Source organism: Haplochromis burtoni, unplaced genomic scaffold (assembly GCF_018398535.1).
Source record: "Haplochromis burtoni strain Fernald_Lab_line unplaced genomic scaffold, NCSU_Asbu1 Contig_520, whole genome shotgun sequence".
In the NCBI taxonomy this organism is placed as follows: domain Eukaryota; kingdom Metazoa; phylum Chordata; class Actinopteri; order Cichliformes; family Cichlidae; genus Haplochromis; species Haplochromis burtoni.
Window position 1 is genome coordinate 92099 of NW_024582881.1, and position 15958 is coordinate 108056.

The window sequence follows — 15958 nt, forward strand, 5'->3', positions numbered from 1 at the left end:
GAAACAGCTCGGACCTTCACAGATCGATAGAGAGCAGCTCATTAGGGAGGTGGAAATCAACATACATCAAGTGTGGAGCCAGCTTCTCGCAGGGCGACAGACAAATGGGAAGGAAATAAATTTGTGGGCGGGTTTGAAAGATGTGAGAACAGGCGGACTAATTGAACAGCCTTGAATGTGGTGAGAAACACAAGCTGGCCATTAAGAGAGAAGGAGAACTAGCTATACTATGCTCCAAAACTGAGCCTGATTTTGTGATCATACATCAGTCATGGATATCAGATCAATACATGAGCGTTCATTTGAATCATGTTTCAGTGAGTCTGCACTGTTAGCTTTGCTTAGAACCAAGGCAGGAAACAGCTTCAAGGTAGGAAAAATCACTAATGAACCGTTACAGTCCATCACTCCAGTCCTAACACTCCTTAGAGCTTTGTTTAGCTCTCCACTCACTCCTGAGGGAAAATCTGGCTCCTTTGCTTCCAAACACACCACTCTGTTCACCAGTTTGCCGCTGACTGTCTGTCTGTATGTCATTTAGTGCTGCAGGGAGCATGCATCGAGCTTATCGGGCTGTTTCATTGTAAACAGCTGCTTTCTGTGGCTAGAAATAACGGTGATGAAAACAAAAGGGAGAAAAAAAACCAATAAAGTCGTGGGGCCACTAAAACAATCAATAAGCCACAAGTTAGTGAAAGGCTCAGCAGGGCCGGAGTCAGCTGCTAATTCTTACACTGCACATTTAAAATCACACATAATGCAAAAAGCAGAACAAAAGAAAAAAACCCTCATTGATTGCAGCAGATTTGAAGGTCGTGGAACAAAACTGCTGCCTCATTTTCATTATTGACCCTGAAGCTTAGGCCGAGTCACTAATGTGTGAACTACAAAGGCTGCTCGTTTGGCGTTTCTATGATTTTCATTTGTTTCTCTCTTTCAGTGGGAGACGGAGCAGCAGAGGAGTCTAGAGGAGAGAGGACGCTTGCTGCTCTGCCTCCAGTTCCTCCCGCCATCCACCGATGGCGACTTGAAGGGCGAGGCCAAGGAGAGAGCTCGTGGCGGACTGTGTGTGGGCGTCAAGCGCTGCGCCCATCTGGCAGCCATGGACGTCAACGGTTTCTCCGACCCCTACGTTAAAACGTAAGCACGCCATCAAGTCATGAATTTCATGAAGAGCCAAAATACTTTAGACCAAGCCTCCATGTCCTTGAACCACCCCTGAAATGCTATTCCTATTTCTCGATGGTCCAACCCACAGCAGCAACAAAGCCTCAGCAGTTTGCTTAAGTAACCCCTTAGATTTTAAGAGATCTCCACACACAAGGAGAACAGCAGGGATGTGGCAACCAGAAACCAGAGAATACCAGAAAAACTGAGCACCTCGTAGCAAAGATGGGAAAATAAACACCGGCATTGCGAAGTGGGCGCATACCTGCTTAGAGGCGAGGAACCAATGGGGCCGGGTACAGTATTCACTACTTTTCAGCATACCAACCAAATGGTGCTGGCTGCTACTGACTGTACACTTTTATTCTCTATAGCATATATCTGAAAATCCAAGGTGACTTCCTCATCAAGTTATCACTTAAGACTTTAATAAAACTTAATGTGTGAACGTTACGTTGAGATCACTGAAATTAGAACTCGTCAAAGGTTCGTGTTACTTTTAATGCAAAATCCAAAGGTGGTCATAGCAACACATCTAATCTGTGTGAAACACCTGGTCAAACACAAAGGTTTTATTCCGTATGGTGTGTATAATGTATGAAATAAATAACAAAATGCTTAAATATAGAAGCAGAAACTTATTTTTTTAAAGAGAATAATTATATGATGAAGTTGGCAATTTATTATTTCACCATGAGAAAGTACACACATACACACAAAAACTGTACAGTACAAATTTCCAGGTATCTGTTCGAATATGAAAAGGTACCTAATCCTAGCGACTATCAGTGGGAGCAAAAGATCCACTCGTGACATGGTATCTTTTATGATATTTGAATATTACTCGTGTTCACTAGCGACTTTCAGACAAACAAAAGCTGAGGTATAAACCTTTGATGTTTGCCTGGAATACTGTGATATTGGTGCAGGAGGTGATAATCACCAAAACATAAACACCTCTAACCTATCATTTTGAAAGAGATATAGTAAGCGTATTGATTTCCTTGGTCAATAATATGAATTGCACTCGACTGGATTCAAATCTTGGCTGTCACTCTAAATGTACCTGCAGGCTAATCAATTAACCTCAGATCACTGCCCTCATAGTAACTCATATTAGAAATACACACACACACACACACACACACATCTGTACTTACTGCAGGTGGTTGTGATGTCATACGTTATCAGCTTTACTAAAACAAATTGTCATCTCTTTAGCTACCTGTCTGTGATATTTAAGGACTTTATTTCTAATTATCAAGTCTTTAAAATTATTTTTAATAATGCATACATCTAATTTAAAAAAATATGTATAAACATACTATTATCATCACACAACAATGCTCACACACACATTCTGATACATGAACACGTGACGCAGATCAGACTGATGGACTCACATGTCACGATCCTCGTTTCAGGACAATCTTCGTCTCCCTCCTTCAACACCTTAATACCTCAGGTTGGCTCTTGGCTCATACAGACCCTATAAATCACCTTTTGTTGCTACTCACGAGTGATCGATGGCTCGAGTTAACCTCACATCAGGTAACGATGAGGGATGAGCGCAGCTTTTCACACAAATAGAGGCCACTGGGAAATGTGTCACTCATTCATCACGATGACTATAAGACAACTATGAGACTGTATGGGTATTGACAGGCTTGAAACTGACTGAAAGGCAGTGACATGATCTAATGTTATGGGTGCGTTGGATCATGAGGAGGTCCAGGATTAGAAAAAAAAAACAGATGTGGGTGCTATTGTTGTCAGAGAGGTCCTCTGGAGATTCATTACTCACTGATGAAGACTGCGTGTGTCACTGTGTGTCTGTTTGTGTCTGTATCTGTTTTGAATGATGCAAACTGACATAAAGTGGACAAATGAGCTTTAAAAATCGCCCCTCGTCTCGTGTCAGTGTTTTCCTGAGTGCTGTTCTGGCTTTGAGGCTGTTTCTCCAATAAGTAAAACACTCCACAACCTCCCATCTCACACGCTCACACACACACACACACGGACGCGCACAAACGCAGAAATGCCAGCACACTCGCCTCACCTCACGCACAAACTAATCTCCCTTCCCTTTTCCCGTTATGCTTCAAACTCCGGTTTTCTCTCTCTCCCTCTTTACATGCACCAAACCTACGCATGCATCCCTCACACATCCACAGGAACACATCACGCATCTTGTTTCATTTTGGATGCGTGCTCACATCTTTGCCCTTTGGCGGGAGCATCTTCCCAGATGCTTTGTTGTGTCTGAGAGTGTGTGGGAACATACGCTCGAGCCCGAGCTGTGGGTGGTGGGTGGAAAGCAAATGTGAATAGAGATTTTTGCCACGCTGCTTCCAGCTGGCTTAAAAATATCCCGAGAATTTAATGACAGCTCGCAAAGGGAGGCTGTGAATTTACAATCTGTGCTGTGCTGGTGAAGGACATACTGATCAGTCCCCTCTGTGGGTTTAACAAATAATACATGAAACCTTCAGGGGATCGATGGGGGACTTGGATTAGAGAAGACTGATATCACTGTCTGTTCAATATGAAGCTACAGCTACCAGCTGGCGAGATTAGTGCAAAAAATAATAATCAGCTGATCTAATGCTTAGTAGCGCTTCAATATAGTGTATTCATTTAGAATAAAGAATGAAGTAAGAGTAACACAGCAATCACTGACTCTTTCCTCTTCCTCAACAGTTATAGAAAAATCATGATTTCCTCCTCTGACCTTTACAGCCGTGACTGTTATTCTTTCTTCCACTGCTTTGACATATGAACAGTAATGAATCGTATACACGACGGTAAAACATTCTTCTGTCACAGGTACCTGAAGCCAGACGTTCACAAGAAATCCAAGCACAAAACAGCGGTCATTAAAAAGACTCTCAACCCGGAGTTTAATGAGGTACGCATCATCCACTTCAGTAATGACTGAAAGCGAAGGCGCAGCTCATTTAGAAGCTTTAAATGTATCCTCCAACCAGTTAGCTGCATTAAAGGTTTTCTGAGACTCGAGATCTTCTGACTGTTCACTCTGTCTTTACTCAGGAGTTTTTCTATGAGATCTCCTTCTCAGAATTAGCGACCAAGACGCTGGAGGTCACCGTGTGGGACTATGATTTAGGAAAATCCAATGACTTCATAGGTAAGTTCATGCCACGAGTGAGGCTACAGGTCATTTTTAGATGTTTAGCCTAAGATTCTTGCATTTGATTATATTTACTTCCACTTTTAAATCTCTTTTAAGGTAAAAAGTTTGAATTCTTCATTGGCATTTTTCTACATTTTTATTTTGCAAATCACATGAAGATGTCCGTCCACCCGTCCATGTTCTGCTGTTTTTCTGAGCAACAGTCTTAGCAGCGATGCCCAGACAGTGTTCCCAGTTACGTCCACCAGCTCTATGGGGGACAATGGGGCCAGCTGAGAGGTGTAATGTCCTGGGTCTACCCCGGGACATCCTCTGTAGGACATGCCCGAAACACCTCATCTAGGTGGCTTCCAGGAGGGATCCTGGTCAGATGCCTGAACCACCTCAACTGGCTCCTTTTAATATGGAGGAGCAGCGGCTCTACTCTGAGCCCCTTCCAAATAACCGAGATCCTCACCCTGTCCCTAAAAGAGAGTCCAGACACGTGTAGGAGGAAGCTCATTTCTGCCACTTGTATCTGCAATCTTATTCTTTCGGTCACTACACAAAGCCTGTGATCGCAGGTGATGTTAGGAACGGGGATCGAGCGGTTCACCGACAGCTTTGCTTTCACACTCAGCTCTCGCTGACCCAGAGTGGGCACTCCACCTATTTCCAGCTGAGGGCCTTGACCTCAGACTCTGTTGTGCTAACAGCATAGGTAAAAGCAGAGATGAGATCCTGACACCAGCAAACCAAACGTCTTTTGTGGATAACAGTTCTGAACAGAAACAGTGACAAACATGCCCTAGTTCAAGACTTTCAGTACCAAACCTTCTTCTACTGAGGGTGTGAAAATGTTGCATAAAAATACAGTTTGTGGTATTTTTCTGAAGCAGATGGGCAGTCAGGTTGTGGGCATATGTTCCTCAAATTGGAACAATGGCATTTGTTAAGGATTATTTTCATATGGAAATGGATACACACTTTCCAAGCTCATGAGTCAAACTAACTACATCTCCCGACCTGAAATAATACGCACTCTAGGTGCTTCAACACATTTGAAAAACAAGATGGGGATTACATCTAAAACTGGAGAGCCATTCACAATGGGCTGTTTGCAGGGGAACTTGACTCAGCCGTGTTCATTTTTCCCCTTTTTTACTTAGAAACCAATCCGGCTTGAAGTCTTTCTGCTTTTTCGGTTATTGTTCGTTATGCAAATGTCTTTTATTGCGGGTGTATTTTGGACTATGCTGTTTTTTCCAACCCATTACCTAAGCTTTAAAAAAAAAAGAAAAGAGAAAGAAAGAAAAAACATTACTGACGTTTTAATTTTTCAGCACAATTAATGGCCAATCTGAACACACTTCATTAGACAAAGGTAAAAAATATGTACAGGTCTAATTAGTACCTGATCAGAATAATAAAAAAAAAACATTAAAAGCCTGGAACATGAGGTTTCATTGGTGATCCTCTGTGTTTTAGACGTCTATTATAAATAAAATGGAATACAAAACAATACAAGACATATTCAGAAGCTGTGTGCTGGAGCTTGCTGTGCCTGCTCTTCTTGACCTCTGACTGTCTGCTCTGTTTCTGCTTTTGTAAGGGGGGGTATCCTTAGGGTGTCATTCACAGGGAGACACTCTGCAGCACTGGATAGACTGTCTGAAGAACAAGGGCAAGAAAGTGGAGCGCTGGCACACACTGACCAACGAGCTGCCCGGATCCACGCTGCAGGAATGAACCCGAGCTTCCTCCCCTATAACTGACACCAGAGGGACCGCCTGAAGACCCGGGATGAAGGACGTCTCATCGCATGTTTTAAGGATTGTTCTGCATGACTGTGACGGATCCATATCCTCCTTTGTGTCATAATTCAAAACATCATGCCCAGATAGGTGGGATGGGGTGGGGGGAGGGTTGTCCACAATCACAGATCAATACTCTAATCTCGGATCTAAACAATCTCAACACAAAGCTGAAACCATTTTCTTCACAGTGCTGGCAAGCATTCACATCCTTTCAGTGCTTTAAGATCGGTCTAAATGCTCCTCGTGGACAGAGCCCACTCACGAAGAATAATTGCGCCGGGACGTTTGACGAGGGGAAATGTTTAATTATTCTCTCGCGCAGTCCCGCATGTCAGGTTTGCTTGCTCTTATTAAATTCATGACATTAAAACTCCGCGGTCATGCCCATCTGTCTCACAGCGCACATACCTCTCCGTGCAATAACGATTGCCTAATGCTTCCGAAGATATTTCCAAGTGGTCTTAATACTGGCGGATGTTTTTTCCTCTGATCGTCACTGGATTGACAGCACGAGCTGATAAGAAAACTGGTTCTTCCACGTCGATGGTTCGTGTGTGATCTACTTGCATGTTCGGTGTTGATGGAGCAAACTTTAAAAAAAAGAAAAAAAAAAAGGTTGGAAATGTTCATCAACGTGTTGTTCCCTAGAAGAAACTGTATTTTATTTAACGGTAATGGCTCTTTAATGTTGTTCGCAGTTGTTTGACGTGTCAGCTCTGATGTCGGTGTCGGTCGGTTTTGCTTCACGTTCCCTACTTATAAGGCCAACGTCAGTAACGGGAGTTTCACAGCAGCAGAGCGTTTTACGGCGAACCATGCATGACTGTACTCTGACACAGTAAATAAAGTCACATGCCTTTGTTTCATATACAAATTGTAAATATGAACCGGTGTAGAGCGCTGTGCTTTATGGTGACTCCATGGCTGCTGCTTTACTGTCGACTGCTTTCAGCTGCAGGTTTTCTCTGTGTGGTGAACAGGCATGCTCACAATGCCATTGGTGTTAATATGTAAATATATGTGCGCTGTTTCACTTGTTTGGGATGTTTGTCTTTTGCAAAGCTTGCATGGTTGTTTTTATCTTTGTTTTAGTCCACAGTGGACTCCTTCAATCACACAACCTGGTAGGAAGCCAGTAAAGCTAATACTGCCACCTGGTGTTGTTGAACTGTAAGTGCAGCCTCTTCTCTGACTACAGAGAGCAGAAGTGATCCATCAAATGTGTAAGGTGAAAGGAAACCAACACACACACACACCAACTTTCTGCTCCAGTAAACAATAACTGCAGCAATTAAAACATAAATTGAATCTTTACAAAATGTAATAAATACAACTGCAATTAAAAAAATGTTGCTGGGATGCTTTGTAAAATAAACAGAATTCAGTGATTTGCAAAGTTCATTTTATTCACAGTAGATCATAGAAAACATGTGACATGTTTAAACTGAGGTATTTTACTACTTCAAGCAAAATATTAGTAATTTTGAATTCAGTGGCAGCAACATGTCTAAAAATTGGAATGGAAGCAGCTATGAAAGCTATACTGAAGAAGCCAAATGTGGGCAGGAGTCAGAAACACTGTTGTGGTGAGAGAGTGTCGATGCAGCGTGGAAAACTCTTCTGTGGTCAGACAAATCTAAATTTGAAATTCCTTTTGGCAAATATGGACGCTGCATCGTCCAGACTAAGACTAGATCGATGATCTGACTTGGTTGCATCTCTGATGGTTTGTGCATTAGTGCCTGTGAAATTGGTAGCTTGCACTGGATATATGATCAGTATATGAGTATTTACAGGTTTTAGAGCAGCAGAAGCTCCAATCCAGATGACATGTTTGGCCTAGACATTGAAGGCCTAGAAGATTTCAGCAAGGTGATGCTAAATAGCATACTGCATGTATTTCAGCAGCATGGCATCACAGCAGAAGAGTCAGGGAGCTGAAGAAGCCTGCCCACTTTCAACAACTCAAGCATTGGCTCATGGGCCCAGGACTGTTCAGCGGCTAGATCCATGTCAGATTATGATGGGACAAAAATCCATCAGCTGGTCTCCACTGTTCCCAGATGTCTATGAACTGTTGTTAAAGAGGAGGGGATGCTAAACAGCTGTAAACAAGACCCTCTCCCAACTTTTCTGAGACATGTTGCTGCCATAAAATTCAAAAATAACCTTTTCTATTTCTTAATAATGGTACACTTTCTCTGTTTAAACATTTGCTGTTTTCTATGTTCTATTGTGATTTACGAGATTCATTTATATTTGTAACGTTTTGCACAGCTTTCCAACTTTTTTTTTGTAAATTCAAATGCTGCTGAATTTATAGTGGGAAATATCTGCTGTAAAACGTATCTTTCTGGGTTTGAGTCTTGTGATTTTTACTATGCTTACTGACAATGAGAAAATGAAGCAATGAATCTACATTATTGCTTCAGTTTCAGTTCATTTCACTGTCAGCAGCTTTCAGTGAAAATCCTTACAAAAGCTCCAACCAGCAGCTCAGCACCGAACTGCACACAGACACACTTAACAGCTGGCTGGTGAGCAGAGTGGAGCTTTTAGCAGGAGAGCTGTTTTGTCCATTTAGGATTTAGGAGGAGGAGGAGCTGTAGTAATGCTATTTACCATCTTTTAGCTGTAGAACTGATTGGCCACTAGCATGTATGAAATAAACTACTTTCTCTCTGTGATGGCAGCGGAGGTGAGGATCTTCAGTTTATCCACACAAGAGCATCGCCTTATTTTCTTTCCTTCCTTGGCTTCACGCAGATGCTCTGTGTGATCAGTGGAAGACTCTGGGCTCTAAAACAAAACAAAAATCCAAGTTCTGTTGCTTGTATCATTCTTTTGGGCAGATTATCTTAGAATTTATGACTCCTTCAACAGATTTGAGTTCACCGACACCACTGTAAGGGAGACGGCCGCACTTATGCGTTCCCACCGCCGTGCATTACAGTCCCCTTAGTGCAGTGTGGTTTTTCCTGCCATCACTGGCCTCAAAAAGCTTCTGCCTGTCTCTGCATGTTCTTTACAAATTTAATGAAAGGCATCTTATCCTTTAAACTTCTGAATTATTTCCATCCCTCTGACAGATCTGGGTGGACTTTTATTTTATTCACTTATCGGATGAAGAAAGATAATAAATAAGATTTTGAAGCATTTCTTCTCATCCAGATCAAATTAGTTTACAGTATCATCATGACTTATTGAATGTTTCACTTGTTCCATTTGACAGGCAGGTGAGAGCCTAGCATTGAGACTTCCTTTTTATACCTTGTGTACCTGAGTTTGTGTGGGCAGGACGCCCTGAGTGTTGACGTGAGCTAGCTGACTGACTCAGCATTACGGGCAGTGAGACAGAAGTTCATTCCAGATAACTGGGAAAAAAGGCTTCAGAGAAACACGTGAAGCTGCCAGCAGCTGTGCAGTTTGTGATTACTGTGCATTTTCTCCAGTAGCCTGAGTGAGAAAGAAGCTCTTTGTGAAATGAGATAAGGCTGCCACGGTTTCATCTTAGTCACTGTTTGTTCCTGGATCTGCTCGCACGTCAACACCATCACTGCTCTGTGATTACAGGAAATAAAATGGCTTTATTTTGGTGATTCTACTATTGCAAATACAGGTAACACGGTAAAAAGTCTAATACACTTTGTATAATGTGATTTTAGATTTAAATGATTTTCATAAGTCACTTTCCTCTAACAGCAGGGACACAATCAGGAAGGATTTACACTAAACAGTGACCTACTAATTTCCATATTGTATTGAACAAGTCTTCTTCTTGTTTTTTCACTTAAAGTCACTTAACACTGACCCAAGAATCATTTAAACATAAAAACGGCACCCAGCTCAAAAGATGCACCAGTGCTGTGCCTACTCATAACAGACAACCAATTTAAAATGATCTGTTACTAGCAGGCATTGTGCATTCTTGTCTCTTTAGTTGAGTCTATGAAAAATCTCAAACATAATACTGGTAACACAGATAACAGGTATAAAATAATACTTTTTGTGTTCTCCAGGAGCTATTAGACAAAACCCTAGCATGTCTCAGCATGGTGTGCAGCGTGTCCTTAAAAATGTGAGGAAAACTGACAAGTGGACGACAAACGGCAGGTCTAAGGCTGAAAGTCAGTTGCAACGGGTCTGATGGAGATGATGAAATCCTTGGTTCAAATCTTCATCAGTTTGTAGAGGTGGTAAGAAAAGATGTACAACAGTGACTGTCAAAATTTGTGGAATTATGAATTCAGAAAAGTACCATCAGCTTTTGATCCAACATGTGGTAACATCTGGAAAACATAGGCTTGGCAGCAGCTTAATTTTTCAGCATCACAATGATCCCAAACACACTGCCGAGGCAGTGAAAGAATACCTGAATAGAAAAAACAGTGGAGCACTATCAGTGACGGATTGGCCTCCCCACAGTGAGGTGCAGTGAGAACAGGACAAAAGTCAGCCAACATCCAAAGAAGAGCATTCAATGTCCTTCAGGAAGCCCGGGGCCCATTTTTCTAGCAAAATATACATTTAAATAGAGTGTGGCTCACGGTTTTCTCCACATTGCCATATTCACAAGTTAATGTAACCCCATATAAGCCTTAAAATAATCAAATTTTACCATCTATTCTCTACAAATGTAGCAAAGTACTTTTAAAGCTATCATCACTCTGTTCTTGTGGCGTCAAGTTATTTAAAATAGTTTCTATAAACAGGCATTTTCCAGCTGTAAGAAAAACATGAGCAAGTTTTTGCAGCTCATAGAAAAGAAAAGAAAAAAAAATCAAATCTCCTATTTTTGCCGAAGCTGCAAGAAAGAAAATTGGACTGCTGGTTTTGAGATCAAAACTGAGATTACTGTAAGGACAAAACAAAAAACAAAAGTGGAGGAGCATTTGAGGACATTAAAGTTTTAAACATCTGTGAGGCGAAACGAAGCCTCTCCTGGTGATAAAGAGGTTTAATTAAAAGCAAATGATCAGCAGTTAGCAGAGGCTCCACAAATAACATCTAAATGAAGCAGCCACCAGGTGTAAAACACCACAGTGGCATTTAGCGAGTCGATAGAAAGAGGAATTAAACTCAATAAAAAAACTGTACAAAAATGTGAAAATAACAAATGTAAATTATGTTTGCATAAGGAAACTCCTTTAAAATTGAGTGTATTAGCCAAACCCAGATTGTGTCCTGTCTGTGGGGATTAGTGCCAGCAGAGCACACATAATGCAATATGAGAGCTGCTGTGTGGTCCTCTGAAAGGGCTGTGTGGTTGTATCATAACACTAATGCATTTTATTAGGAAACTGCAAAGAAGCTGCTGAAAATAAAAGTGGGTAAGGATGAAAATTATCTCCGACGGTGCAAGCAAACTAAGATTTGTTCAAGAATATATATTTTTGGTGATTTTCCTGCAAAGGAGGACAACACTCCTCGTGCACTTTTCACAATGATGAGCAGTTTCCATTACAGAGCCATTATGGGTGCATTACTGCCATCTAGCTGGGATTGTGATGAAAATTCAGAGGGTGCAGTTACAGCAGGGGGATGCTGGATGTGTGGCAGCAGTGCCGTACGGTAATAATGGGCCACACAAGGGCCTGAAGCTCCCAGTTTCTATTAAGAAGCATTTGTGTGAATATTATAAAAGTACTCAATGATAACCCAGTTCAAGAGTGGAACTGCACGGATTTAATCAATTCCAGCTTCTCTCATCTTCTCATGCTTGCTCATGGAAATCTTTGGAGATGATTTTTGCTTTAAAGATGATAAAACTGTCCATGCAAAATATAAACAAAGGGCTTCAAATGGGAATCAGTACAAATGACGTTTCAAAAAAACTGCCTTTTCACCAGGCTCAGAGCAAGAAGTTAAATACAGTTTTTCATGCATCGGCTAATTTTGAGGATTTTTGACTATTTTGCTTCCATAAAATGTTTTATTTTGTTCAGAATGCACAAAAAAGACAAAAAATAACAGTTAAATGTGTTTATTTTACTGCACAAACACTAAACAAAACATAACATCTTGATGATTTGGGGAGTTTCTTGGTGATATCTATCAGGCAGGTGAGCACTACGCTCAGCATATCCAGGCTTTCTTTACATTAGCTGGCTCAGCAAAACCTAAACGCTCTGTCAGAAATAACGGTCGACATGACAGTGGTTATCAACCTTTGTCGTTAATTCAGGGCTTCCAGCTTCAGGCTCAGTGCACGCTCACATAAAAGGGCACTTTGAATCTCTTGCTGCACAAATGGCAGGAAAGTGGACCAAACTGAGTGTCGCCTGCTTCAGTCAGAGAAACAGCTATACAAGTAAAATGGCAAAAGGCAACAAAGTAAGAAAACTGTTGATGTTTCCCACTCGGGAAAGAGTAATGTGACACGGAGCTGCACATTAGTGCTCTGAAACTTTATAAGTGACGTATTTAAACATCAGTCTGCTCAGATCTGACTGTCCAGTGATGGAAGTGTGGAAAAAGTCAGATTATTTGTACTGATTCAATGATCTTACTGATAGACATCCTACAAATGGACTGATTAATTTACTAATCTGTGTTCTACTCCTTTCAACTCCAGCAGTGAAAACGAGACTTCAAGCATAAAAATATTTTTGTTTTCCGAACGCGTGCTGTGATTTCCTGTGACCACGAGTCATATTTTACACTGCAGCATTAGTAACACATGCTCAGCAGGTTGCATGTTGTATTCCTTAAGCGGGAAAAACCTCCTTGGGCCTTTTGTAACACAGTGAGTAAAAGTGTGTCGCTTCCAGCTGATTCTAAACTGCAAACATTACCTGCTCTGGACCAGGCAGCATTAGTTGCTATGGTGACACAGTCAGGTTCAAAGATACTCTCCTCCACATGATCACAGGTGATGCAGACTGAAAGCAGGTTGTGCTGCCCTCTGTTGCACTGAGGACGTGTTATCTGAACATATGTGACACATGTTGACGAAAATATACAATCAATAATTCATGCGTCTTATTGTGAAGGTCGGCGCCGCGCAGCACTTTCTGACAAATTATTCACTGTTAATGAGCTGAATTAATAATTAGTTCAGCCTTCAGGGAAATAACAAATATCTAAGCAAAGGAAACACGCTGTAACTCTCTCGATCTCTCTCCAAGTGTAAATAATAAAATTAGATTCTGACAGAGTGTCACAGGTTCTTGCTGTAACACCTCGGCTTTTTTCCACCCCAGCCGTGACAAGACAACATTCCTGCGGCGGAGCCGTCAACAGTTTCTCTAAAAAAAGATCCACAGCAATCCGTCTCCGAGCGTTAATTCCCACTCACAGTGGCTATTTTGCGGCCCCAGCTCTCTCTGCACATTAAGCGGGCACTAAGAGAACAGCGTCGCCGCAGGTCAGTAGATCTCATTATGCTGCTTCTGCGATGCAGACTGACAGGACGATCACGATGCATCCAGCCGCTGCCAAACTGACTCACGGCCGCAGTGTTTGTTTGACCCAGCTGCATAATCCATGACCCATTTACTGCATCTGGATGCGACTATGTCTGGTACACTGATCCCCTTTTGAACTGTTACTGTACTGTAGACATACTAAAATTAGCTGAGTACACAGGAAAGTACCTTTAACTGTCAGAGAGATCACGCTGGTGGGTTTGAATTTGCTGTTGTCAAATGTTGTGAAAGCTGTTTTTGTTAACGTTGGGGTTTTTTTCCCCTTTTGGGGCACAGTAAGACTATTTTTGAAAGTATTGCAGAAACTTTGCCATGTTTACTTTATGTGCATAACATATATTTTTTAAGTTTATTATTACAACAGAGCATTTTCTTCACTGGAAGCTTGCCCCATGATTTGTATGTAGATACTGTTGTGTCCTGCATTCACACCAAGGACAGAACAGGAAAACATGTTATCAATGCAGGACATGCTGGCGCCTTTATTATCCTGCACACTTTTGCAAGTCGAAAAATACATTTTCCTGTCAAGGTCAATAGCTGGAATATCGCTTGCATGGGAGAGATAGCAACAGAGTGGGCTTATAATTTACAGAGATAAAAGAAGAAACTTGTTTCGAGACCAGAATGAAAGCAAATGTAAACAATGTTTTAAAATAATTACACAAATTAGTGAGCAACCTGAAAAAGTAGATTTTACAACAGTTTTTTTTAATACATTTTTGACAATTAAGTCAAAGATACTGAATCCTCAAGTTCAGATAAGACTTAACTTTTAGAATCTACCTCGTTTCAGTTGTTATTAAATAAAAAAAACCCTCAAAACTTAAAAAGTACATTTACATTTTTTTTTAAATTGGCATAAAAGTTCAAATTCAAAAAGTAGAAAAATGCCAGAAGAGCGATTTTGTATTTTAAAATAATATTTTGAAACCACTTTTGCAACATCTGTGTTTATATTTTTATATATAATTCACACAACAAATGTAGGTTTTAGTGTTTTGTGCGTGGATTACTTTCAAATTAGTGGGTGGGACACAAATCTTTGGAGATGTTACACCAATCAAACTGTTAGGGTACTACATTCTGTACTACACCTGGATTTATTGGTTGATCCTGATGATTTTTTACAAAATTATGAAGGAATACTGCTGCAGTATATCAATGAAACACATCAGCATTTTTCTTTGGACTCTTTAAAGAGTTTCAAATGCAACGCATAGCCACGCAGATCGGCTAACCGGTGCTAATTTAATTGGTGCTACAGTAAGTAACAGACTAAGATAAAATAATTTCACTCACCAGAACTGAAGCACAATTTGTTCAGTGACCTGCAGCACACAGCAGGACACTGTGGCTGTCAGAACTTTTTCTCTAAAGCAGCTCATGTTCCAGATTAGTAAGATGGGAAAATAAATGCAGGGAATTTTGGTTTAAACTGATGACATCACCACTGGTTTCAAGTAAATGTTTAGTGCTAATTTATTTACCAGTTGTTACCATGCTAGCACCTGCTACATTTCTAACCAGTATAAATGTACTCAGCAGCACTGAGAGCTTTGGGGGTGTTTTTCTGACTTTAAAGTCTCACTCCTTACCAAATGACTTAATGCAATTAGAAATGTCAGTTAAACGCTTAATGCTGACCTATTAATCAGTCAGGAATAATAAAGGAGGCTTACTCAAGGGATGAACCAGTGTTGTGTCTACACATAACAGACAAATTAGAAGAACCCGTTTTAAAAAGCTTGTCACAAAAACACATTGTTTGTTCCAACTTCATTGGCTGAATCTATGAAAAATGCCAAGGTTAACACGATTTCACAAAAATAAAATTAAACTTTTTGCCCCAACAAGGTGATTCCAAGGAGCTGTTGGCTGAAAACCTGGCAAATGTCAGCAGTGTGTACAGTGTGTCCTTAAAAAACTTGAGGAAACTGGACAAGAGGAGGACAAAAGAAGGAGCAGCAGCTGTCTACAGACAGCCCTGGCCTGTCTATAAAACTGTCTACAGCAGATGAACAGTATCTGAAAGTCATGTTCTTAAGGGAAAAATCCTAATTCTCTTGTATGTTGTATGTAGGTCCCGTACCAAGAGCAAATACTTGATACAGGACCTGAGAGATGCATCTTGCCCTTTAGTTGATCCATATACTGTGTAATGAAGCTTCATCAGATCTCAGTGGAAGAGTGGCTGTCAATAAGCCTTTCTTATGGAAGGGAAACGGGGAGAAAAGGCTGAAGTATACCCGAGTGTACAAGAATTGCACTGGAAATCACGGACAAGTCAGTATTGCTTAGAGAGGTCAGGAAAGAGGTACAACATGACGTGTCTACAGTCCTCCGTAAAACATGGTGGAGGTTCTGCCTTGGTTTGGAGCTACATTTCAGCCAGTGTTGTTGGTGAGCTTGCC

The 15958-nt window shown here is 41.1% G+C and overlaps 1 protein-coding gene across 1 annotated transcript in view; it reads left to right on the plus strand.

The window, feature by feature from the left end:
- Positions 1-13832, plus strand: part of LOC102299878 (double C2-like domain-containing protein alpha) — a 34990-nt gene extending 21158 nt beyond the window's left edge. Inside the window, exons 8-11 of the mRNA XM_005947357.3 lie at positions 941-1140; positions 3994-4075; positions 4219-4315; positions 5913-13832. Of these exons, the coding sequence (XP_005947419.1) occupies positions 941-1140; positions 3994-4075; positions 4219-4315; positions 5913-6049 (516 nt within the window). The 3' untranslated portion in view covers positions 6050-13832. The remainder of the gene's footprint in view (positions 1-940; positions 1141-3993; positions 4076-4218; positions 4316-5912) is intronic.
- Positions 13833-15958: the final 2126 nt, after the last annotated feature.